At 49.0% G+C, this 24,173-nt stretch overlaps 5 protein-coding genes across 5 annotated transcripts; 4 read left to right on the top strand and 1 right to left on the bottom strand.

Moving 5' to 3' along the window:
* Window positions 1–464: 464 nt before the first annotated feature.
* GGS25DRAFT_429561 (kinase-like protein) lies at window positions 465–2,877 on the top strand. The gene is made up of 3 exons (XM_049258643.1): window positions 465–1,241; window positions 1,350–2,388; window positions 2,442–2,877. The coding sequence occupies exons 1-3, from the start codon at window positions 638–640 to the stop codon at window positions 2,794–2,796; spliced, it is 1,998 nt and encodes a 665-aa protein (XP_049114207.1). The 5' UTR covers window positions 465–637; the 3' UTR covers window positions 2,797–2,877.
* A 2,399-nt stretch (window positions 2,878–5,276) lies between these two features.
* On the top strand, window positions 5,277–6,418 carry GGS25DRAFT_524935 (uncharacterized protein; the record flags this gene model as incomplete). The annotated part of the gene is made up of 2 exons (XM_049264698.1): window positions 5,277–5,357; window positions 5,540–6,418. The coding sequence occupies 2 exons, from the start codon at window positions 5,277–5,279 to the stop codon at window positions 6,416–6,418; spliced, it is 960 nt and encodes a 319-aa protein (XP_049114206.1).
* Window positions 6,419–6,898: 480 nt separating this feature from the next.
* Window positions 6,899–9,849, bottom strand: GGS25DRAFT_429295 (uncharacterized protein). The gene is made up of 2 exons (XM_049258641.1): window positions 9,157–9,849; window positions 6,899–9,093 (listed from the first exon to the last, which is right to left on the bottom strand). The coding sequence occupies exons 1-2, from the start codon at window positions 9,573–9,575 to the stop codon at window positions 7,107–7,109; spliced, it is 2,406 nt and encodes an 801-aa protein (XP_049114205.1). The 5' UTR covers window positions 9,576–9,849; the 3' UTR covers window positions 6,899–7,106.
* Window positions 9,850–14,414: 4,565 nt separating this feature from the next.
* On the top strand, window positions 14,415–15,103 carry GGS25DRAFT_429191 (uncharacterized protein). The gene has a single exon (XM_049258640.1). The coding sequence runs from the start codon at window positions 14,505–14,507 to the stop codon at window positions 14,946–14,948; it is 444 nt and encodes a 147-aa protein (XP_049114204.1). The 5' UTR covers window positions 14,415–14,504; the 3' UTR covers window positions 14,949–15,103.
* Window positions 15,104–19,033: 3,930 nt separating this feature from the next.
* GGS25DRAFT_515651 (uncharacterized protein) lies at window positions 19,034–22,142 on the top strand (the record flags this gene model as incomplete). Its single annotated transcript, XM_049263102.1, has 3 exons — window positions 19,034–19,494; window positions 19,544–19,916; window positions 20,076–22,142. The coding sequence occupies 3 exons, from the start codon at window positions 19,034–19,036 to the stop codon at window positions 22,140–22,142; spliced, it is 2,901 nt and encodes a 966-aa protein (XP_049114203.1).
* Between the last annotated feature and the right edge of the window lie 2,031 nt (window positions 22,143–24,173).

Raw genomic sequence — 24,173 nt, 5'->3', positions numbered from 1 at the left:
CCAAGCTGGGAAGATTTAGGATGTTTCACTTAGCGGCTGCCGGGGTGACAGTGTTGACTTCGTGTGCCGGTGTGCGACCAGTGTCCTGCCCAGGTGTTGAATGTTGTTGCCGCAATTGTTCAAGAATTCGAGACCCCGCCATCCCCAAATTCTAAAAATTGCAGCCCAATTGGGATCTTGCGATTTTGCGATTTCGATTTTTTGTGTTCATTCTTCCCAAGCAGAGGCAGGCATGTAACTAACAAAAACAAGCATAAGCATCTTTTGGGTCGCCTATTACTAGTGATCATCCATCGTGCATTTGTACATACATGGAGTTTGGATCTTTATTCTTACATCTTGCATATTCCCATATTCCCATATTCCCCCATATTCCCCCATATTCTCAAGAGCATTGATCTTATTGTATTCGATTAGATCAATTGGCCTTGTTTTCTTTCTTGTGTTGTTTGTCCCTTGTCGCGCGCACAGCTTCCCTGCTCTCATAGCTGGAAGCCCCTCCATCTTTACCCCCCCATCTCCCTCCCTCCCTCGCAACAACTTCTCTTCCTCTCACGTCTTGGGAGATCAGTTTTGTTGTCGTGGCCTTGCCTTGCCTTATCTTGTATCGCCTTGCCTTAGTCAATAGTAATTAGTTATGGCAAGCTTTCTATCCAATATGTTTCCTACTCAGGCAGTCAAAGACGGGAAGTCTTTCCCGTCAGAACTTCCTGCCACGCCCACCAAGAACAACTTCATTACTCCCATCTCGACACCCCTAGGCAGTCCAAGCAAGAGAACACTTCCTCCAGGAGCCAATGAGCTTCCTAGCGCCTTTGACAGTTCCTTGAAATTGAATCCCGTCTCCCTTGATTCTCCCGTCGTGAAGCTTGGTAGACCTCAAAGTGGTGCCCCTCTATCACCAACCAAAAGCAACCTTCAGCCCGCCGACGATGGGTACTTTACCACAGCTTCCCCTAATGTGGATAATAGCGTCATCCACAAGAGCGGAGATTCTCCAGGCACCCCATTGAAGAAGCAGGGACAAGAGAACACGCCACCGTCTAGAATCCCCGTGCGGGACTCTGTGTACCAGCACAATCAAGCTGCTCTATCGCGCCAAGAGCTCTATCAACTTCGTGACACCAAGACAGCAACGTCTACCACCAAGAGATTTAACACCACTCGCGGTCTGACGCCTGAAGAGATGGAAATCTTGAAGAAGCCCAACGTGCGCCGTCTAGTCAATGTCACCCAGCTATGTAAGACCGTGTCCCGCTCGCCCGCCAGCCTGCCTGCCCACCTACCCACCTATCTATCTACTTAGTAGGTGGGCGATCACCTTTGCACCGCTAACCGCCTCTTTGCAGACTTCCTAGATTATTACTTCGACCTACTCACCTACGTCGGCGCCAGACAGACACGACTGAACGCTTTCAAGGCAGAAGTGCCCGCACCGCCCGAGACCAACGAAGAAGAATATAACAAGTTGTGGCAGAAGTACACCGGAAGAGAGCGGGCCGCCCTCCGCAAACGCCGCATACGACTTCGACATGGCGATTTCCAGATCCTCACCCAGGTTGGTCAGGGAGGCTACGGGCAGGTATTCCTGGCTCAGAAGAAGGATACCAAAGAAGTTTGTGCTTTGAAAGTCATGAACAAGAAGTTGCTCTTCAAGTTGGATGAGATTAGGCATGTCCTTACGGAGAGAGACATCCTAACCACCGCCAACAGCGAGTGGCTAGTTCGCCTCTTGTACTCCTTCCAAGATGACAAGAGTATTTATCTTGCCATGGAATACGTACCTGGCGGAGATTTCCGAACACTATTAAACAACACGGGCGTCCTATCCAACCGCCACGCTCGCTTCTACATTGCCGAGATGTTCTGCTCCGTGGATGCACTCCACAAACTAGGCTACATCCATCGCGACTTGAAGCCTGAGAACTTCCTCATCGACTCGACAGGCCATGTCAAATTGACTGACTTTGGTTTGGCTGCGGGTAATGTCGCGTCATCAAAGATCAACTCAATGCGTATCAGGCTTGAAAAGGCTTCCGAGACAGATGTGCCATTCGGTAAGGCCATGGAGCAACGAACCATCGCGGAGCGTCGAGAGGGCTACCAGACCATGCGTGACAGGGACTTAAATTATGCAAAGTCCATAGTAGGATCTCCGGACTACATGGCTCCTGAAGTACTCCGTGGCGAAGAGTACGATTATACGGTTGACTACTGGAGCTTAGGATGCATGTTGTTCGAGGCTCTCACAGGATTCCCTCCTTTTGCAGGCTCTACTGCTGACGAGACCTGGCACAATTTGAAGCATTGGAAGGAGGTGCTCAAGCGCCCAGTTTGGGAAGACCCTAACTATTTCCTAAGTAATCGTACCTGGAGCTTCATCACTACGTAAGTCTTTGGGAAAACAACTTTTTGAGAGGGGCGAGGCTTACCAGTTTTAGGTGTATCAATTCGAAATCGAAGCGGTTCACCAACATTAAGGATATTATCGACCACCACTACTTTGCAGAAGTAGATTGGAAGAGCCTCAGATCAACCAAGGCTCCCTTCGTCCCAGAGCTAGATTCGGAGACCGATGCTGGTTATTTTGATGATTTCACCAACGAAGCTGACATGGCCAAGTACAAGGAAGTCCATGACAAACAACAGGCTCTCGAGAGCATGGCCGATCGAGACGAGTCAATGAACAAGGGCCTCTTCGTCGGATTTACTTTTCGCCACCGCAAAGCTACAACGGAAGATGGTAGTCCGAGAAAGCGGATCCAGACCGAGGAGACGTTTGGCACGATGCTTTAGTGTAGGCGTCCGCTGTCTAAATTCAGAAGGCGTTGAACTGCTTTATTTGACTCTAATGATTCCATCCTTTTCTTTTTTCTTTCTTACCACAATAATATTTGGCGGTAAATGTATAGGTAATTGCCAGGCAGGGTAGTGAAAAGAGGCTGGTACGAAACGGCATGCTTCGCATATGCTTCGGAGCAGCTCCTCGAGAGATTATCTTTTCGTTTGTTAATCGGTTGGGAAAGGGGTCTTCGGTGGAGGCTACGCAGGCTTTTGACTTTAGGGAGGCGTCGCTAGGTTTCGAGCATGTTGTGCTAGGAGTTCCAGAGAAATGGTTTAATGGTGGAGGGCATACGCGTCAAGTTCCGGTATGGCTGCTCTGAGGGCAGTTATAAGACTGTGACGTCGAGGAAGACGAGAGAAACAATACCAGTCGTGTACAACAGTGTCTCAATTGACTATTCTTGATTCTATTTTGATGAAACTAATTATCTTCGTTGATAGCTCAGCGACGAGCTCATGCTTACGTCCTTGATACTTATTGAGGCGATAAACACTGAAGTCTTGATACATTGCCCAACGCTGATGCTTATTAGGTACTTACCTGAATAGCATGCTTCACAATGGCATTTGGTATGACGAGATACCTATGGGATTTCCAGTATGGTAGCGTAAGTTCAAATCCACATAGATCATTTGTTGGTTTATTTTATCCAAGTTGGACTTGAATTAGGGTTATATCTCGCCTACTGTTCATGTACGGATAGAAAATGGGTTCCTGGTGTACGTGTACCTATGTAAGGGGCGATGACAAGGGATTTTCAGCCTTCGGGACCGGTGAGCCATGAGGCTTTTTCCCTTTAAGTCCACACAAAGTCACCGAGGCGGTTGCTAATTGGTTACCTACACAATGGGGATGAATGAGCTTCACCCGGCTTTTCCGGACGTCCCCAAGATCTGACCGACCCCGCGGAACGTAACCTTGAAAGCTTTCCATTCATAGGTGACTTACACAACCCAGTTTCCTTTTACCTACACAAGGACAGGATAGGATAGAATGTCCTTGGCTTTGGGGTGACTGACGAAGCTCGAGATCGCTCAGCCACGCGGGTTTGAGGAGCTTATGCTGTGTACCTACATACTTATGCTTACCTGCCTTTACATGTCTAGGACCTAATTCGAGATTATACATATTGTACTGCCCTAGATCCATTAGGTATTATACCTACAACATACTAAGACCGAACCTTAGATGTGGGAAACTCGGGCAACGGGTTCTTGCATTGGATCCAACCTACCTACCAAACAGCCCACGACTTATGTATAGCAACATGGTAGCTTATGTCGCTGTGCAACATTGAATGATACATACTTGCAATACAACCCAGCTCTGGGGACTCTGTATAACTACCTAATACTTAGTAGCTAGCTGAAGACTACGTGGCGGCTCTCGTAGGACATGCATATGGTGTATCGATCCTCCAACCAACCCCAAAAACCGGTCGTACATAACCTACCTACATACATATGCATGACTTCCCTCACTTTATACAGCGGCAGCTTGCCTTTGTGGACGCGCGGCTTTCCCACGCTAGTTAACGTTCACGCACGCGGGCGTTCTATTTTTTTTATTTTTCTTGGGATTAAACATAGGGAGGTAGGCATTGTTTTGAGAAGCTTACATTGCCTCCATCCCATCCATCCACCCATCCCTTTGTGTGTGTTTGTGTGAGCTAACCCGGGCGCCAGGGTACCACATGGAGAACGCGCAACTCTATTCTTGTCCTCCACTCACCTACCTAGGTAGGTACCTATGTTTTCTCGTTGCTTTGCCTATTAGATCTTCTACCTTCCTTACACAAAAGGTAAAAAGAGCAATTACCGAGCCAATCTATCGTAAGGAGGCGTTTCTTGGGAAGGGGGTTAGGTTGATCACACGCTCCGAAAGCTTAGGTAGGCTGGCTGGCGTGGAAGGTATGTAGGTTAGGTGAAAAGGGCAAGTGGATGACGAAACAGAAGGCTCTTCGTTGGACAAGACCCATACCTATACACGCACACACATGGACACATCCGAATTACGTGACGCTCGTGGGCTTTTAGACTTCTATGACATACGTCTCAACTGCCTGTCTGCCCGTCCCGTCTTTGTTCAGCCGATGAAGGGGAGGGGGGCTACGTAGGCCAAGTAAGTAAGTAAGTAAGTAAGCGTAGGTAGGCAGGAGTTATAAGTGTATGCTCTGCTTTTCTCGACACTGGTTACCTTTTTTTCTTATATTCGGTTCCCACAACTCTGTCGGGTTTATAAAAGAAGCTTTACTTACCCATCTTGTTGTTGCTACTTGAGGCTAAGGATCGAAACGAAAAGAGCAACTACACACTATATACATACACTTACACGACTGACATCGTAGAAGGAGAAAAGAGCGAAGAGAGAAAGAGAAAGAAAGATATATACATACCATATACGAAGTAAAGGAAACTGAGAAAGAGCCAAGATGAAGGCATCGACTGTTGTTGCCGTGCTGGCGCCTTCAGCCGCCTCCGCGCAGTGGTGGAGAGGTGCCCCTGGGTGTGCTGTAAGTGATTATCCTATTCCCTTATCCTATCCCATTATCCTATCTCATATTCCGTCATCCTCTACCCGACCGCCCTTAATATTCATAATACCTCCTCATTTCTCTCTCTCAACTCATACCCACCTACCTTACCTTACCTACATACCCCCCGACAACAATCCAATTACTAACACCCCTTCCAGCAATCCTGCCTCTCCTCCGCCTGGTCCACCCTCACCTCCTCCCCCACCTCCACCGTAACCATCACCGCCGCATCCAGCGACTGGCCCGCCCAATCCGCCTACTGCGACGCCTCCGGCCCCGGCCCCAGCGTCGGCTCCTGCATCTCCTCCGCCTGCGCCGCCTCCTCCTCCGCCACCGCCTACGAGTCCTACTCCTCCCTCTCCTCCTCCCTCTGCTCCCGCTACGCGGAGTGCACGTCCGCGGGCAGCACCGGCCTGCGCACCGTCACGCTGAGCGCGGGCCCCGTCACGTGGGCCGCGCCGGGGGGGTGGGGGTCGAGGTTTGGCAGTGGGGCTGGGGGACGAGGCGGCGGGCCGGGATGGGGGGGCAACGGAGGGGGGGCCAATGCGTCGGGGGACGCGTACAGCGAGTACTGGAGCGAGTGGGCGTCGGCGTACAGCGGGTCGCAGACGTGGACGGGCGGGGTGGCGACGGTGACGGGCTGCGCGTTCGACGGGTCGCCCTGGTTCGTGGGGCCCGGGTGCGGGTGGAACGGGCTGGGCGGGTTCGACGGCTGGGTCGGGTGGGGCTCGGGGTGGAGCTGGGGGCCGACGACGACGCAGACCGTCACGTTCACGACGACGGACACGGCGGGCGCGACGACGACGGCGACGGGGTTGGCGGCTGTGGCGCTCGCGGTCAGCGGCACGCTGACGACGAGCACGACGCTTGGCGCGCCGACTGCGACGTCTGGGGATGAGAGTGCGGCGGGGAGGGTTGCGGCGCCCGGTGGTGGGGGTGCTGGGTATGTTGGTGGAAGGGGTGCGGGAGGGTCGGCGGTCACGGGGTTGATGGGGTTGGCGCTTGCGAGTGTGCTGGTTATTGCTGGTATGCTGTAAGAGGAAGAGCGCTATTCCTCTTTACTGTTCACGTCCGGCTACGTACCTCGAATCGCTGCCTGCATAGGCACTTACGCACTCTCACCCCTGTCCTGTCCTGTCCTCTTCTCGTTTCGGGGGTTATCTACCTGCTTAGCTGCCTATCCTGAGTTATGCCTCTTCCCTGTACATAGCTGTCTAGGCTACCTGGTTCTCTAGGCCGCATGATGAACAGGCGGGGTGTTCAGGGGCTAGTGAAATTAAGGAGGAGCCGAGGTTTGTGTATTCCGATTGATAGGGCTTGTATGGAAAGTCTGGTCTTACACCGATATCGATGATGATGTGTAGTTATTAGATGCGGAATATGAAAAAGTTGTTATGGCTGAATTTTTGCACGGAGTTCAATCTTATCTCATTGCTCGAGGTCGTTCGTTCTCTTTGCTCTGGTGATGAAATGTCTAACAAGGGACCTGAGGTAGTTAAGGAAAGGGGGGAAGAAGATTTATCATAAAATATGAATTATATTATTCACCATAACTATCTATTACTTAATTCCTATGTCCTAATGCCTTCCTCGTGTTCGCATCGAATATAATACTGTTGCATCCATTCTCCCTTGCCCTATACCCTAGATTCCTTTTTGTACGCCTCTACGACTACCTATAGTTGACTGCCATTACGCTTTATACCTATATACCATCATAACTACCTACGTCCGATATTCCTCGTCAAGCGGAAACAAGATACTGGTGCCGACAGAACTCGATGATGTACGCCACCCCTGGTCTTCTTGTTCATGACCATGTCCAAGTACATGCTCTGGCTCTTTTGGCTTTGTCTCCGTATCCATACTCTCCCCATAACTTTCCTCTGTATCTGGATTTACAGTGTATACCGTACCCTTCGACCTCCCTGAATCAAGACGCTCACCACCATACGTAGTGGCCGGTAATGTCTCCAGCACCAGCCCTCTTTCTTGTTCCCTTTCCATTTCCCATTCCCTCTCTCTTTCCCTTTCCTTCATCCTTTCTCTCTCCCTCTCCCTCTCCCTCTCACCTCCCCGTCTCTCAGCCTCATCCATCCACTCAAAATTCTTATTCATATCTTTTTCCCTCTCCATCTGACCCCCCCTTCGTTCCGTCTCATCCACCCACTGAAACTGCGTAGTCGTCTCCCTCAGCACCCTCAAGTCCACTAGCTGCGGAGCGGGCGGAGGCGTTCTCAATGCCGGGGAGCTCAAGTTCGCTTGTCCGCCGAGGGTGTACAGCCCCTTTTTCTGTCGGAGTGGTAGGGATGGCCCTGCGGAGCGATCGGCGTCGGTATTACCGCCACTACTATCGCGAACAGCACTAACTTTCTCCCTGCTATCATCGCGGCGATGACGTCCTCGCTCTGGAAGGGTGATGGTGTGGTTGGCGTTGGCGTTAGGAGCAGGCACATGGGAGGACCTCAGCGCATCGTAAGACCGCTGCGACCGCGCCTGTCCCGGCGGTGGTAGCGGCGGGAGCGGGATCGAAGGCGGTCCCGTAGCCGGCGGCTGGAACGGCGCGGATAATTTGCGTCGGTGCCACGCGCGCTCGCTGAGAGTGTGGTCTGGGCGAGCGGCTGCGCTGGGGGTCGTTACTGTTGCCGGCTGTCCTCCTCCACCACCACCACTCCGCCCTCCCGCTCCTGCTCCTCCTCCTCCTGCTGCTGCTGGGCCAGAAGAAGCACCAACCCCCGGGTTCCGCGGGACATTAAAAACAAAATCAAACGGCGCAGCGGGCGCCCTCGTCGGCGTATGCGTCGGCGTCGACGTCGCGGACGACGGGAACAGGCGCCACTCCACCGCGGAGCTCGTCGCCGACGTGGGCGCGCGAGACGGCGACGACGACGGTGAGTTTTTCGGCGGGACGGGGGGCCGGAATTCGGAGAGGAAGTCCTGGGAGGACGAGAGGGGCGTTGCGAAGCGCGAGTGCAGCCCTGGGTACCGTCCACCGCTGCCGGACTCGAGCGCGGGAGTGGTGGGGGGGAGGGCGGAGATGCTGACTCGGGCTCTCTTGCCACCGCCGCCGCCATATCGTTCGTCGTGCTTGTCTAGACCGCGCGGTGGGTTTACTGTGGTGTCGATGGCGCTGGGCATGGGGCGTCGCGAGACTTGCTTTCCTTTCTGCTGCTGCCTCTTGCGTCTGCGGGCCCGGAAGCATATCACCACGAGCGCGCCGAGGAGGATAGCTACGGAGAAGGTGCCGGTTATGGCGGCGATGGTCGAGGAAGCAGCTGGTGCACCTGGCGTCCCGGGTGGTGGCGGTGGTATAACCGTCGTTGATGCCGATGTCAATGCGGCGGGGGACGAGATGATGGAAGCCACTCCCGATGCAGCTGTTGTTCCGGCTTCCTCTGGTACAATAACAGAAGTATCTGGCGATTCTAACGGTTCGGTATCATCATCTCCAGCGATCACCGGGTCTCCTGGAGCTTTGAGGAGGGCGGTGGCTACAGCTCCAGAGGGCAATAGGGCTTCATCGTCGATGCTATTTTGGCTCTTGTCCTTGCCCGTTCCTTCGACATCTTCGTTTATACCATGGATACCATAAACTGCGAGTTTGTCTGTCCCTCCACAAAAGTGTCTTCCATCCCCGGTGCAAGTTATATTGCAATCTTCTGGTGAGAGTTTGCGGGCTTCAGGCACGAGCTGTGAGCCGCACAAGCACTCGCTAGATAGCAACTGGCTGTTAGTATATTGTACGCCTTATAACACTTACAGACTACGACCTTACCTTCCATTCCTTAGACCAACTACTCCATAGCGATCCGGTGACTCGCCTGGCTTCTCACTTGGGGGTTTCAATCCAGCACAGGCCTTTACGCAGGCATTTATCGTCAAGTTATCAGACGATACAGCTGGTGGTTTGGCTTGGCCTTGTGGTCCGAAAGGATGTCCTCTCCAGTCACCAGTCGGGTGCTGATAACATCCTAGCAATGAAAAGGCGGAGTCTCCTGGTGATAACGTGGGCTTGTATGCTAATGTTGTAGTGATCGTGATCGTTGGCAACTCTCTCGCAGGCGACCCGAACACCCCCAGCTCTGATGTATCTCCTCCTGTCCAAGCTTCCTCGCCTTTTGTCCGGAATAAGAGCCCGCTCCATATGAGCGTCTGTAGACAGAACCGCCTCGAACTGAATTCTGTCGGTAACATTATCGATTATCATGCCGACGAGATTCACATAGCACATGAGAAGCCGTTGCGCATTGCGCCCGGGAGGGACTCATGTCTGCTTTGGCCTTTGTCATCTCCATCGCTTATTGGCGTCATTCAATACACAAAGAGATGGCCACCAAATGTGAGCTGGACAAAGGCTCGAGCCTCGAATGCGGCTTTATAGACCCATGCCGATCAATTGAACAAGCCATTCTCGCGGATGGGAGCAACCCTTATGTCCAGAGGTGTAACGAACTTGTTTATTTTTGTCTGTCTTAAGGCTCATAGTGAGGCGTACACTACTTACTAGGTACACACGAATCTCAAAACTAGCAGCCCAAAAGGTGAAAACATAACACAGAACATTCAGAAAGCGCAAAGACGGATGACCATGCACCTTTATGGAGATTTGAGATAGGATTGGACAAGGCTCATGACGGAAGTCCGTGTTGACATTTCCTAAGATAAGGCGTTGATTGCGTGATTATGAATAGAAACGAGATAAGAGTAATAAGATCGACGAAGAGGTAGAGCCTCCTCCTATTGATGAGCCCCAGCCCTATGTATTTTCCATACCTACCTACATACATGCTACTGTACGTACATACCTGGTATTATTGTACCGCTTCGTGCCATACAGCGGTCGTCGATATCTCTCTATCTCAGATCGACCCCGAGATATGGTTATCCAGCCCACACTTTCTCCTGCATGAAGAATGGCCTACTGTGCATGGGAAGTATCTATCTAGGTACTTACATACATACCTAACCTACATACATGTATGTATGTAGTCCAAGAAAAGATTTAAGAAAATAACCCTGAAGACCAAATTTGCCATCAAATTACACCACAACCAGGAGCTATTATGTACATTTTTATATATTCTACCTACGTTTCAAGTGTATTTTATTAATTCTTGTTTCCCAGGTGGAGCAAAACGGGGGAACCCCGATGGCGTAACTAGACGGCATTTTGATTTCAGTTGGCAAATTATTAGGTAACAAGAAGCCAGTAAAGGGGAGAGCGAGTCCATTGAACAACTTTGGGAATATTTTCCTAGTTATCAATTAAATACGAAAAAAGAAATCCTGATCAAAAAAAAGAACAATATAAAAAGCCCGTCAACTCGCCCTGTTTATGAGTAAACATCCTCGAAATGTTCAAAATAAAAGCAAAAAAAGTCGAGGTTGGAGATGTTTCCGTTAGTTGCCTGCTATCTGTACCTACTAGGCTAGGTAGGTAGGGTAGGCTATCTACATGTAGCAATCCCCTCCCAATCGACGCTATCGCGGTTATATCTAGATGGAATCAACAAAAAAGTCATCTACATGAAGTGACCCCGGTCACCTGCCGCATTCGAGCGTCACCAAAGATAGGCAAATCGTCTAATCACAGGCAAGACGATGACCATCTTGCGTCTATATCTTCAGATGGCTTCCCCAGCTTGCTTAGGTACCCAGGTGGTCTGGACTTCGAGGGCTTGAGGGCTTGAGGGCTTGAGCTTTGGAGTGAAAAGGACTACCTTGGATAGGTACCTTGGCCTTACTAACTTCATAGGGCCTCGTCGACGCCAAAATGCCGTGGATGGGTGATAAGGGAATGTCGCAGCCAGCAGCTAGCAGCATACGAGTTGGAGCTTCGCCATCTCGCATTAAACCTTACTTACATACAGATTCACGATGATTGGCCAATGGTTGGGGATCGCCCTTTTTTACGCGGGGTCCTTTTTTTTCTGTACAGGTTATAGGGGGGGATCAGCGAACACGTCGTGACCTCTCCGCGAAAGAAATCAGCCAGCAAGACATCATCCGTCCGAAGCCACTCGGCGCTTGCCTAGCGAAGAAAATACAAACACACACACAAAAAAGCAGGAGATGGAATGGGGTCGCACGACATCATGGGGGATCAGTCAATCAGCAGCAGGTGACCTCACGATCGACCGGCGATTTTTCCCTACCTACCTACCTACCTACTGTATTCATTCTATAGGTCAAGGCCCCCGTGCCTAGATGAACCAGCTGACGAAACGACCCTGTTCGCTTTATGTTCCTTTGGGGGAAACCCCCACGCCCGGTTCATCTCGTCTATGGGGACGAACCCCCCCCTTCTCTCTGTCTGACAGGCTTCTATGATGCTGCCGGCGACAGAAACGGGAAACCGAGGCCAACCACACGACGGAGGGGCAAAAAAAATCAAACCGAAGAAAAAAAAGAAGGAATTAACTGCATACGTACATGCGTACATACAATACAGTACCTACTACATACTAATGTATGTAGGTATGTATGTATGTATTCGGCCAACAAGACTTGAAAAGGGCAAATGCGAATTTTAATGCCTGGTCCCCATTACGCACGCTTTGCCCGTCTTGGTAAAATACCGCAGTGGCTATTTGCCTTGCATGGACAGTTGAGTGGCTGCCAATTTCGACCAATTCTAGACCGTTGCAGGAAAAAGGGAAATGGGAAAATCTGGAACTATGGAACAACCTTTCGGTTTAATCCTCTATTAGTCGACATCTTCTAACTTCTTTAACGGTGTAAGTGTTTCAACTAATTGAACGAGCCAGTGAGTGAGCGCCCCGTCCTCCCACCTCCCAGTGGCTCCCACACTTCTTCCGCCGTTGGAAAAGCCACTACTGTTCGGGCCGGAAGCAGCAGCAGCAACAGTTGAAGGAAATAAGAAATAAGGCATCGAATTATCTTAAAAGAGAAAAGTCACAAAAGAAAAAATTATGGGAATGACATGACAGAGCTCTAGAACTCATGAGAAAAAAAAGACGGTGGATTTAGTACGGCCGAGATCGTCGGGCCCTAGAGCCCTAACCTTGCGGGTTTGTCGGTTTAATTATGGCTTCGGTACGCGGGCCTTGGGTCTTGGGTCTTGGAAAGGTGCTAGTTGTGGCAAGCTCGTAAGTCGACTATGGTTACGAGGGTTCGCCGAAAAAGAAAACGAAGAGTACTCATTGGTGGGAGGTTCTCGGTCAACCTTCCCAACTAACGGATACCTACTACCTATTTAATATTTCCCACGACTTGTAAATCCGAATCCTAGGACCCGAACGACTCTTGGTTTGGTTCCAACCACTGGACTTGGACCCTCTTCGATGTAACCTCCGTACGCTTAGGAATTGGTAAGGTTATTTTTATATTAAGAAATTGGTCAACTTTTATTGCCATCATCATGCTTGTCACCCTGAACAGCACCCTAAACAGCATCAGTTCAAACTACCCACGACAAGAACCTGTTTTGGGGACAGTAATGAAAAGCTTCTTTACGGCGGTGTCAGGCCTAGGAAACCTCTCCCAACAACTGCCGTGTCAATCTTATACCCAATTCCTCGAGCTAATTGAACGAATTCGAATAAGATATATGTACCTGAAGCGCGTTATACGTAGCTTGGAATCGATCAGCTGTGGATCCGTCAAACTAGTAATTGAGGCTATATTGAACTGTCGACCCACTCCGCCGGGTTTTCAGGGTCCTGAAGCTTCCTCCCAAACAGGGTCGCCATCTCGAAATATCATGAATGGATGAATGCATAATCCGCCAGGACCAGTTTCTCCTTGAAGTACTCCGAAAAAGCGCGCTACGTTGAATTTGGCGATGCCGTTATGCAAGTTCGGGACACACAAGTTGGTAGGTAGGTATTTGGAGCTGGACATACATACATAGGTATACTACCTGCCTTATTGAAGCCTGCCGACCAAAGAGGAAATATGTGGGAAGCTGACTTGGAAAGCTTCTGTTACAGCGCAGTGCTCACGAATCTAGACGTTGCCAAGCTGTCAGATGAGGAAAATTCAAATACATACCTACATACATATGTAGAAACTTGAAGGATATTAACGGAAGCGGCTGTCTATCCTAAACCATGTTGTGGCGCTAATACTACATGTTCGTTCTAAGAAGACACCGGTAGTTTTATGGAGATGCTGTATTTCTAAGTGATTTGGCATGTGACGAAACTAGACATAAAAAGAGTTGTGCCGGTATGTCGGCTTACTGGCGAGCTTCTTGAAAGGGAGAAGCGCACTCCCGTCGGTAACGACCGTAGTGATCATCTTGCGTTGCGTTCCCTAAACGATTATTTTGCTTCTGTGGCAAAACGAAACAAGAACATGAAGTGCGTGTTCTGGCTTGCGGCGGGAGAGGTTGTCACGTTGAATGGCGATGGCTGACTAGCCTTTTACTTATTATTATTCTTCTTCAAGTGGCTGACGATGTCCTTTAGCAAATGCAGCTAACGATCAACTGAGGGGCCCCGGCCTGACTTCCCACGCGAGCCAAAAAAGCAAACAAAGGCTACTAACTTACAGTACTATGTAAAATCCTTGGCGATTTTGCTAAAGGTTTAGTCATGGCAATAGTGCTCACCAGTAGCGGATGGGTTTTCGTCATGCTGTTTCAAACGGGCGGCGGGAAGCGCCGGGGAGTCGGGGTTTACCCCCTCCTTTCTTACAGTTCACTTTCTCGTGAGAAGAGGAGACCGTGTGAGAATGCCGCGAGGCTGCCGTTATATGTCCCGACGTCGTTTAAATTGCCTAGGCCATCGATCGATGGAGAACCGAATAGCGTGGAAGTCGGATGAAAGAGGATGGTATCAACGTATAGTACCGTTGATTTCGTGTTACCGTATAGGGGAAAGAAAACACGACTCGTTGCCCAAAAGCAGAATGTTGCTTGTGAATAGAAAAAAAGGATTCAATGTTCCGCGTGAATTTCAAGGGAAGCAACATATTTGATAGGGCACAGTACCACGGTAGGTATGATGTAGGAGCTCGCCGCCTTCAGGGTCGACCATTAGCCACGTTTCCATTCCTTGCTTGCGGTATACTCCCAAGACTTTAAGAGGCTTGAAAGGGCTTGAAAGGGCTTGAAAGGGCTTGAAAAGGCTTAAGAGGCTTGAAGGAGGAGGGGGTTAGATGGGATTAGATGGGATTAGATGCAGGTGGCCAGTGGGCTCGGCCTTAAGTGTAATAGCCCTGCCCTGGGTGTATTCCGCACCTGCACCTACCTCTCTACCAGAGTTTACCTGTCTCCATTTGAAGCTTCAAGGGTTCGTCGTTGCACTACTACATAATATAGTACCCATGTATATACTGGACTTAGTAGTACATGCACAAAGTGTGGGGGTTCATCCATCCTTGTCCCTGCAAGAACTACATGAGGTACCCTTGTTCTACCATCCTGGTTTGGTGGTTTTGAGCATGCATTGCGCGTCGAAAGTACCATCTACTTCAGCTGTACCAACTAAAAGCTGTACAGACTCTACAGAGTCTACAGACATGGACCTGGTCATCGCTTCAATGTTCGTCTCATTCAATGTTGCAAACCCTTTCCCACATCTGCAGGCCGTCCTACGCTAGTAGACAGAGCTCTTCCATGTCGGAACTCGCTGACCGGTTCTGGAACCATGGGGCCTGGGCCAGCATTGAAGGTATTGTATTGTACAATAACTACCCAACACTGGGTAGGTACTAGTTAGGTAGTATTCCTTTTTTTCTAAACCGAGTCAGCATAAGGCTACTTTATAGCACTTGAGCACTGCATACTTGCTAGGTCTATAGTAGATACCGCCACTACATCTATAGTTAAACACTTCAATGCTATTGATATATCCATGGATGTACATATAGTTCATTGTGTATTGACGTACCTAGTGTAGATTCTTTGCCGAATATATACGGTATATACGTGCTAGCATGGCCCTGCACAGCAAGACAAGACAACGGAAGGGAAGGGTAGCACATATTCCTTCATGTGATTCTTCGCCTCGAGTCCCTATATCCATGTTGGTGAAGTCATAACAAGGGATGACATTCTTACTTAGCTCTTCTTTTATATGTAATACAACGGTTCCTCGAGAGTCGAGAAGCCCGGACGCTTGCCCAAGTCGCATATTAGGAGGTATTTGGTATGTACCCAGGTAAGCTACCTACCCACCTAGGTAGACATTCAATGAGCCCGCTAGGTTAAATAGATCAGGAATCATCTAGGCTATCTTGGATTGGTACATATGTACGTAGTGTATTCTGAGGCTGGTGGCACAACCTCATGCAGAGTTCTTCGCTGTCGAATTGGAAAATGAGACGTACTCATCCACAATTATTAATGGGCAAGGTCAGCAAGCTCAATGGATGACAATGCACTTTTAGAAATTATAAATGAACATAGCATTGCGGCTTCGGAGGTTTGCAAGCAAGGTTGTCTGCCTCGTCGCCGATGGCACCGAAAGTGAAAACCAACAGTCTCTCACAACTCCCTCGTTTTATAGGGCGCCGCAAGTATAACCGTTAACGCTCTTCTAGTGTACGGTAAGTATGGGATTCTCTTTGACTTCTCTCCGACTTTTCCCGATATCCATTTGAACCTTAGTACGGTTAGTACAGAGTAAGTATAGCGCCGATACTAGTCTGTAGGGTCCGAGTGTACTGAGATCTTTATATCAAGCCTCAGTTCGTTTCCCGTCGGTCCACAGATCCCACAGATCGGCGTTAAACCGGACGATTCTCTCACGTTATAGCAACGCTAGTAAATAAGGCCAAGGCCACCCTTGCTTCGTCGTCTAACGCTATAATTGACCATGCAGCTTGAAGTCACCAAAAGCTTGGACTGAAAAGTGACTGATTCCTTTTCATATTCTGGTCTTGACGTACCTGGCGTCTTTCTGGCGTTTACAGCACAGCACCACATGGAATTGAGGTATTGGACCAGCCGAGGTAGGTATACGTGTGCACATGTACATATATATATATATATATGCACGTACAGACATTAATACACTTATTGATAGTACTGCTATAATAAGCAGATCAATACCTCGGTTTTTTCTTGCTTTTTTTTTCTTTTCGTTTTTTGCTGTGCCGCAATGTGCTTGTGTAAGAAAACATAATGTGTACACAGAGTTACAGAGTTTAGTACTTCGTAGGTAAGTGATGGAAGGTTGAAGAGGGGCAAGACAGGCTCGGGCTGTAAGCTACCTAACCTAGGGTAGACTGAGAATGCAATGAACATTTGAAGGACCGGACGGCGGGACCATGGGAGGTAGTTAGAGAGTGGAGGAGGAGCTCTCCAGTGAAGAGGACAGCCCCTCCAGGGCTGGGAAGTACCCAGGCCCTAGGGTAGGTATTGTAAGTACTGGGTACGTGACGTATACGTAAGACCGAGCTGCAGGTGCTGGACGTAACGCATCCATACCTACCTACATATGCGCCTAGCGCAGAAGCAGCTACCTAGCACTTTAGACCCTTTGATGGCCCGCGGCTCGTACAGGCCCCCTGGTTTGTACCCTCTGTTCTTTCTCTCTTTCTTCCCAATTTTGCCTGTATGATATTCCTCCCCTCCGATATTTGGGATTTTAGTGCCTTTCCATTACTCGTGTTCATCAGTCATGTCGGGCAAACCAGTCAGTCGTCAGTAAAAGAGCATCGGGGCAATCTTTATGACATGCGGGTAATTGCACTAAACTGACCTATCTCTTTTTTTTATTCCGGGGTTATGACCACATACGTAGATATATATACGTACATAACTATACCTATACATTATATACGCATTCCTATTACCAGTAGGCTGTAGGTAACACATACAATAGTACTGTATAAGAACCGTTGAAGAAAGTGGAACTTTCGTGTGTTACATGTGGCATGTGTAAGACCTTCCAGCTGGAACTACATGTGTAGATTCAGGTATAAGTTCAGTTGCAACTCCGTTGTATGCCTCATTGAAATAGATTTACAATTTGTAGTAAATTCAAATTCAACGACACATTGAATGAGTCGAGACTCTTGGGAAGTTGAGTACTCCAACTTGGAAACCTACATACATAAATAAGCCTTATTCAAGGATAAAGAGTACTGTAAGTACAACTTACAACTCTCTATCCCTACATCATCCCGGGTAGGTACCACATACTACGCAAATCGTAGCTGGGAGCCCTGGAGAATACCCCCACTACCTACCTACTAGGTATGTCTAGGGCCTCAATGTTCTTCTCCAGCAACATATGTACACATATGTAGATATTTTTCAACCGTAATTTCAGTGCAGATCCACCCCTCGCAAAGTAACTCGCTTCGGCTGCACAAGAAAGCATTTGGGGACCTGGATTGCGGAGGCACCTTTCAGGGAATCCCTCAAACTTGCAATTGTCGTTATGGGATTGGTCCAAGGGTCCAGCCATCAAAAATCGTCAATCCCAAGCAATAATTTAGCATGCTACTGTACTTACACACGCACACTTACCTACACACACACACACACACACACACATAAGAAAAAAAACTGCCACCACCTTACATGATCGAACTCGTGGATGTGCCCACAAGTCTCATGGACTTCTTGGATAACTAACTGTATTATAGCTTAGCACCGGAATTGTTCCAAGCATACATGTATGTACCTACATACTTGACATTTAGTAGTACATACCTACATAGCATAGTACCTACATCGGTACTATACTAGTCACCAACCTAGCCCAGTCCTAGGCACCTTTGGTCCAAGGAATTACCAGCATCTGGCGTATTTGCATCTGCATCCACCTACTACACATCCACCTCCATTACAAAGTCTCAGTGCGCACCCACCACCCATGTCACCCATGTCAAAGCCGAACCAAACTGCCTGGTTGCTCCAGTCCACTTAACTTGCCCTGTCGACCCTGTCGACTGCCCTGTCGAATTTCTAAAGAGCGATGCGACATTGAACTTCCCGAGTTGCTATTGTTGTCGCCGCCTTGCTTGCCTACTTTGCTTGCTTGCCTGCTTGCTTGCTTGCTACTACTATTACCATTACCACTACCACTACTCCTACTCCTACTCCTGCTACTACTCCTACTATTGCTCTCCGCAAAACCCTCGATCTACCTTAGGTATCATACACCACACCCTGTCCTGCAATTCCTGACAATAACGCACGCCGTTGTCGAACGAGACCGAGAGAAGAAAAGAGAAGCAATTGATCTACGCGACCAACTTAAAGAGCTTTACCGTTTACCACAATTTATCATTCTTAATGAGTTTCAACGTTTCTTCTTTAATTTCTATTCCGATCCCGATTGAAGAATCGCAAGGCAAAACGGTTCGCTATACGACCTTCATTTCTAGGCGCTAGGGTCCGGCAAACAAAGTTCAGGATAGCGTTCGGCTTGTGAAGGAACTTGGGCTGACAGCCCAAACCTTGGAACGTGGGGAAACTTGGGAAGGTGACCTGTAATACCTACGAAATATTAACTTCTCCAACTTCCCATACAAATCCATACAAACCCATACAAAAAAAAGAGATTGAGAGGGAAAGAGTTAATCGGAAAGTAGCGAGAAGAAGGAAAGAAGTGAGGAAAGAAAACTAACGAGCCAAGTTTCTTTCCCACTCCTCTTCTTTTCCTTTTTTATTTTTACTTTTACTCTTTTCCACTTTTTTACACAAGTACAAGTATCAGTACCCGTGCCATATGGCTGCCAGCACAGCGTCACCAATAGCGACTTCGAGTCCCTCCACAGCGATGAATCCTACTACGACAGAGCACGACTTTCGCTTCCCGCGAAGACCCTTCGAACCGTCCTTCGGTCACCACACCGAATCTTTCCGGCCGAGTAAGGATAATGCCGACGAGAATAGTCCTGGAGATTTGCGCATACATGAGCTCAACTTAGATATGGATTTTACAAAAACTGACAATCCTGCACACTTCGATTTTCTGCAAACCTCGCTCTTCCCCAACTTACGAAATGGCATGTCCGGGAACAGTGAGAGTTTGGAGCAAATGCAGCAAAATGATCCGCTTGCCACCCAGATTTGGAGGTTTTTTCGCAACACGAAGCAGAGTTTGCCTAGCCAGGATCGCATGGTGAATTTGACGTGGCGCATGATGCATTTGAGTCTCCGCAGAAGGAAGCAGGAGGAAGACGCTCGGTATGTTTGTTGCAGTTAAGGCGCATCATGACTCTAACCATTTCTACAGTCGTAATGCTCTTCGTGAGTACGACAATACCGCTACGAATAATGCCAATGCCCCCAGCGGCATTGCGCAACTCAGGAAAACATCAGATCATAATTATTTACATACGGATCCTATGAATCTGGACGATTTCATATTTCCTGAAAATGTCGCGACACCGGCTGGATTGGCCGCGACACCCTCACCTGATACAAGCAAGCAGGAGGGAGAGAAGCCGGCTCACACGACCGCCGCCGCTATCCCTATCAAATCCCGTAGAAGCGCTTCACAGAACTTCGTTCCTCAATCAGTCCCTGTTCCTCCCCATCAAAGAAATCAGGATGAATTCGCATACGTCACTCGACATCATCGGAAGACCAGCATTGACGAGAGACGAGTGAGTACCACCAAGCCGCCTTGGTATGCTAGAGGGAGTCTATTCGCCCTCGAAGCTTCCCCCTACATGCCTCTAATTAAGTTCTCTATCTTGTCTTTGTATCTGTTCAGAAAATTTGCCGTACATCTATATCAGAAGCTAATCGTATTGTTGTACTAGACTACTACTCGGAATTTGAAGCGACCTGCTAACTTTTCCCCTCATGTTTCCGCCCTCAATAGCAACGGTTATGTAGCCAATGAGCTAGATGCTGATTCTGATCTTCACGAATATTCTCTAGAAAACTCCCACGCGAATGGCAATGCTCAAGTTTCACACCATTCCGGACCATCCTTTCACCTTGATAACTTTCACATGGAAAGTGATCCAATCATTAATTCAGCAGGCCCCTTCCAGCATGGCTTTTCATTCTCACCTTCGACCTCGCCAATGGTTCCCCATGGCCCCTTTTCGAATTTCTACAATCACCATGGCGTTGCTCCAAATTCGGCGAATGGTGCAGATTACTACTCTCCGCCAGGATCTGCGTATCAGTCGGCTGTTTCTACCCCACACCCTATTGTGGAAAATGAGAATATGTTCTTCAGCTCGATGGATGTCCGCCACCAACGAGCACAGAATTTCCGTCATGGCCCAGCATCTTTGAGGAACCAAATGAGCCAGCAATACATGCACCATTCCAACGGCAACTCAATGTTTCATCCCACTACTACTGGGGCAGATTCGTCAACCTCTTTCACCCAAACTCTCACTTTCGGCCACGTTGACCCAAGCCAAGTCTTTCAGCCTGAGCACCCAGTTCGTTCGCCCGGTGTGGGTATGGCACATGAGAATATGTTTAATTTTGGCATCGATTCTGACAATGAGGATGAGGACGGAGGTGCATTCGCTGACCGAAACATGGGAATGCACCAGCCTTTTTCACCTGATAATGAAGTAGGCATGGATATGGGCAACAATCAAAACTCCATGGGGTGGGATGCTGCTTTGCCTGGGCAATTTAGTACACAAGCGGCTCGCTACCCTGGTGGCCCACCCCGTAAGCAAGTCACTATTGGGGGCACGACAACCGATTTTCTAGACTCTGGGGATTGGGACAGTCAAGGCAGCTTGCCTCGTTCCCAGTCATTTAGGTCGGTCAGTGACAGGCGCCAGAAGATGTCTCGTACATCATCGACACCGAGCGCCAACTTGGGCGGCCGTGGAAATCCGTTCGATAAGATGGCCCAGTCGAACCCGAATTCTCCACCAGCAGATGTGTCAGGAACTGTCTCGGGCTTCTCTTCCGTAGCACCCAGTCGACCTGCGTCCCCACCCGGCTCCAAACATGGGTCCACGAACAACCTGCAAGCTGCCGCGGGAGGCCAAGGGGACGGGAACGCACCTACTACTTGCACCAACTGTTTCACGCAAACTACGCCACTATGGCGTCGAAACCCGGAAGGGCAGCCTCTTTGCAATGCTTGTGGCCTATTTTTGAAACTTCATGGAGTTGTAAGGCCGTTGAGTTTGAAGACCGATGTGATCAAGAAGCGTAACCGTGGATCTGGCGCCAGTCTCCCGGTTGGTGGGACAAGCACAAGGTCAAAGAAGAATTCCGGAAATGCATCGGGCCCCGCTTCTGGACCTGCTTCACGCAAAAATTCAACCTTAACTATGTCTGCTGCAAACAATTCATCGCAGGTTACCACCCCGCCATCGGCAACCAACAGGGCCGGCAGTGTCAATGAGGGCGAAAGTCCTGCAAGTGGTGCTGGCGGTTCCGGTGGTAACACGGCAGGCAGCACGCCCACAAGTTACGCAGGTTCTGCCAATGGTGCTGTTGGCGGTAAAGGCGTTGTGCCTATTGCGGCCGCTCCCCCCAAAAATGCACCTGGGCCGGGTGCCGCTTCGCTCCCGCGAACTATCGGCGCCAACGGCTCTTCCAAGCGTCAACGACGTAATAGCAAGAGTACTGGTCCCAACGAATCGTCCACTGTCATGGATATTGACAGTCCCGAGAATTCGACTGGCTCGAACGAAGCAGCTCGCTCCATTGGTTCATCAAGCGGGTTCGCTAGCATATCAAACCCAGGAAACTTGGGCCTTGCTAATAGTTTCGGCATGACCCAAAGACCTATGATGGGATCTGGCATGGTCGGAATGTCGAGTGCTCCTAGTGGTGTGATGAATACCGGTTCTGGCAATGGACCCCAGGAATGGGAATGGTTAACGATGAGCCTCTAAAACCTGTCGGGAAGAAATTACTACATCAAAATCAGATGTTACTTAAAGTGTGGTTTTGGATATCCAACATACGACTTGTTTGAGCGGACCTGCTCAAATTTACTGCATGGAAGGAGTGGCTGTCTAATTTGGTTGTGAGAATGACCTTCTAATGGGGGCTATCGGACTAATTTGCCACGAACGGCCCCGCTGAACTCACTACAGTACGGGGAATGAGTAATCACGATATATCATATACAACGGCGTTGGGGTTGTCTACATTTTTCATCATCGATCGAAACCTATTCTCTACATCGTCCACCAACACGCTCGAGGGGGGTTTCATGTAGCCTCTTGCGTCCACTCCTCGTTCGCTTACATATTTGTACATCACTGGGACTGGGAGTGTCGAGTTGAGTCAGGTTTTCAACTATTTGGAGAGGAATTCTTGAGTGTTTTGCGTCACGATTTCGTCAAGAACGGTTCTATTTTCGCCTTTTGCTTGTTTATTGTTGCTATTGTTTATTATGTGTAGCATCATACCTACGCACCTAGGTACCTAAAGTACCTGCGATACTTTGACATCGTGTTCTGAGTTGATACTTGGACCACGCGACATACCCTCACGATAACAAGAATTCGACTCATGATGGGACACGTCGTGCCGGTTTCTGGGTGTATGATACTCTTTTGGTGATAGGATTCTTGTCGGGCGGAGAATGTCGGCTCCATCGGGATACACCATGAGGGTTTTTATTCATGTCTCCATGCTTTTTTATTTGCTTTGGTGGCCGGAATTTTGACTTGGCTGGGAATTTTGTGTAGATATGGATGGGATTTGATACCAATTCGTTGTCGTCGTTGTTTGTAGACTGGGGCGCGCAGATCACCTGCGGGCCTGCGAGCATTGGAAGGACGGAAGGAAGGCAGGAAGGGTCGGGTTACGAGCAGGTTTGAGAGCTTTTGATTTTATAAGTTAGATTTCACGAACAGACGACATGACAGGAAGGCAGGCAGGCGAGCAGGCATGTTTACGAGTTTGCTCTCCTCACTCGTTGGTGCATGGGCATGGGAAAGGGGGGTAGGTGTCCTACACACCGAGCCGAGAGCAACTGCTTCTTTCAAGCGCCCCCTTTTCATGTAAATCCGGTTCTGGGTTGCCTACCTGCCAGCTTGCTTAGCTTAGTTGGGCTGAAGACGTTAGACAGACGCTGTTGTGGAAGAGGTGAAAGATCAAGATGAATTAACACACCACTTATAAAGCCATACTTACTTGTTTGCGTGTCTATCTGATGTGATTTCATCAATCTGCGAAATTGGGTACGCACCTAGGTATTCATGAGGTCAGGTAGGCGTAGATCTGAGTGACTTGCGCTCTCCTCATAAATACACTAGACTAGGTACCTACATATGTCAACCGATTATCGAGTATCGGAGTAGGGACACAAGGCGCTGCTGATACTATCTATAGCTTGCTTGGCTGAGCTGGCCTAGGTAGTTCCGTTTCCTTTTCCCCTCTCCCTCTCCCTCTTCCTTTCTCCGCCTTGTCACATCATTGTTGATCTTCATTCTCTTTCTTTCTCTCCCTCCTTAGGCGAAGCGAAGAAAGGGGGGGATTAGGTTTAGGTTTAGGTAAGGGATGGGGGAGGGAGGGAGGAAGGAAAGGGGGAGGTATTTATTTATTTTGATACGGCGGAAGATACATAGGAGATGGATGGATGGATAGAGGGATAGAAGGATAGATAGATAGATAGGCGTTGCTTAACTACAGTAACCTAGGTTAGGGAGTAAGTACCCCCCCCCCCTCTTCTACATATCTCAATGAAAATCATCGAGGAGGTAACTAGATACTAAGCTCTATTAGAGAGTAGGTATGATGATAACCTCTTGAGACTTTTTCACATCTACTGACTACAGTAGGTAGGGTATTTAAGGGCCAAGCAGAAGCATCAGTCAAGCCCGTTATAGACACTAGACAACGTCTTAGACTTAGCTTAATTCCCAAGTTACTTCTTACCATAGCATCACATAGCTTATCATATCACATTAAGA

Source organism: Hypoxylon fragiforme (genome assembly GCF_022984875.1).
Source record: "Hypoxylon fragiforme strain CBS 206.31 chromosome Unknown GGS25scaffold_8, whole genome shotgun sequence".
NCBI lineage: Eukaryota > Fungi > Ascomycota > Sordariomycetes > Xylariales > Hypoxylaceae > Hypoxylon > Hypoxylon fragiforme.
This window is presented reverse-complemented; position numbering and strand designations above follow the sequence as displayed.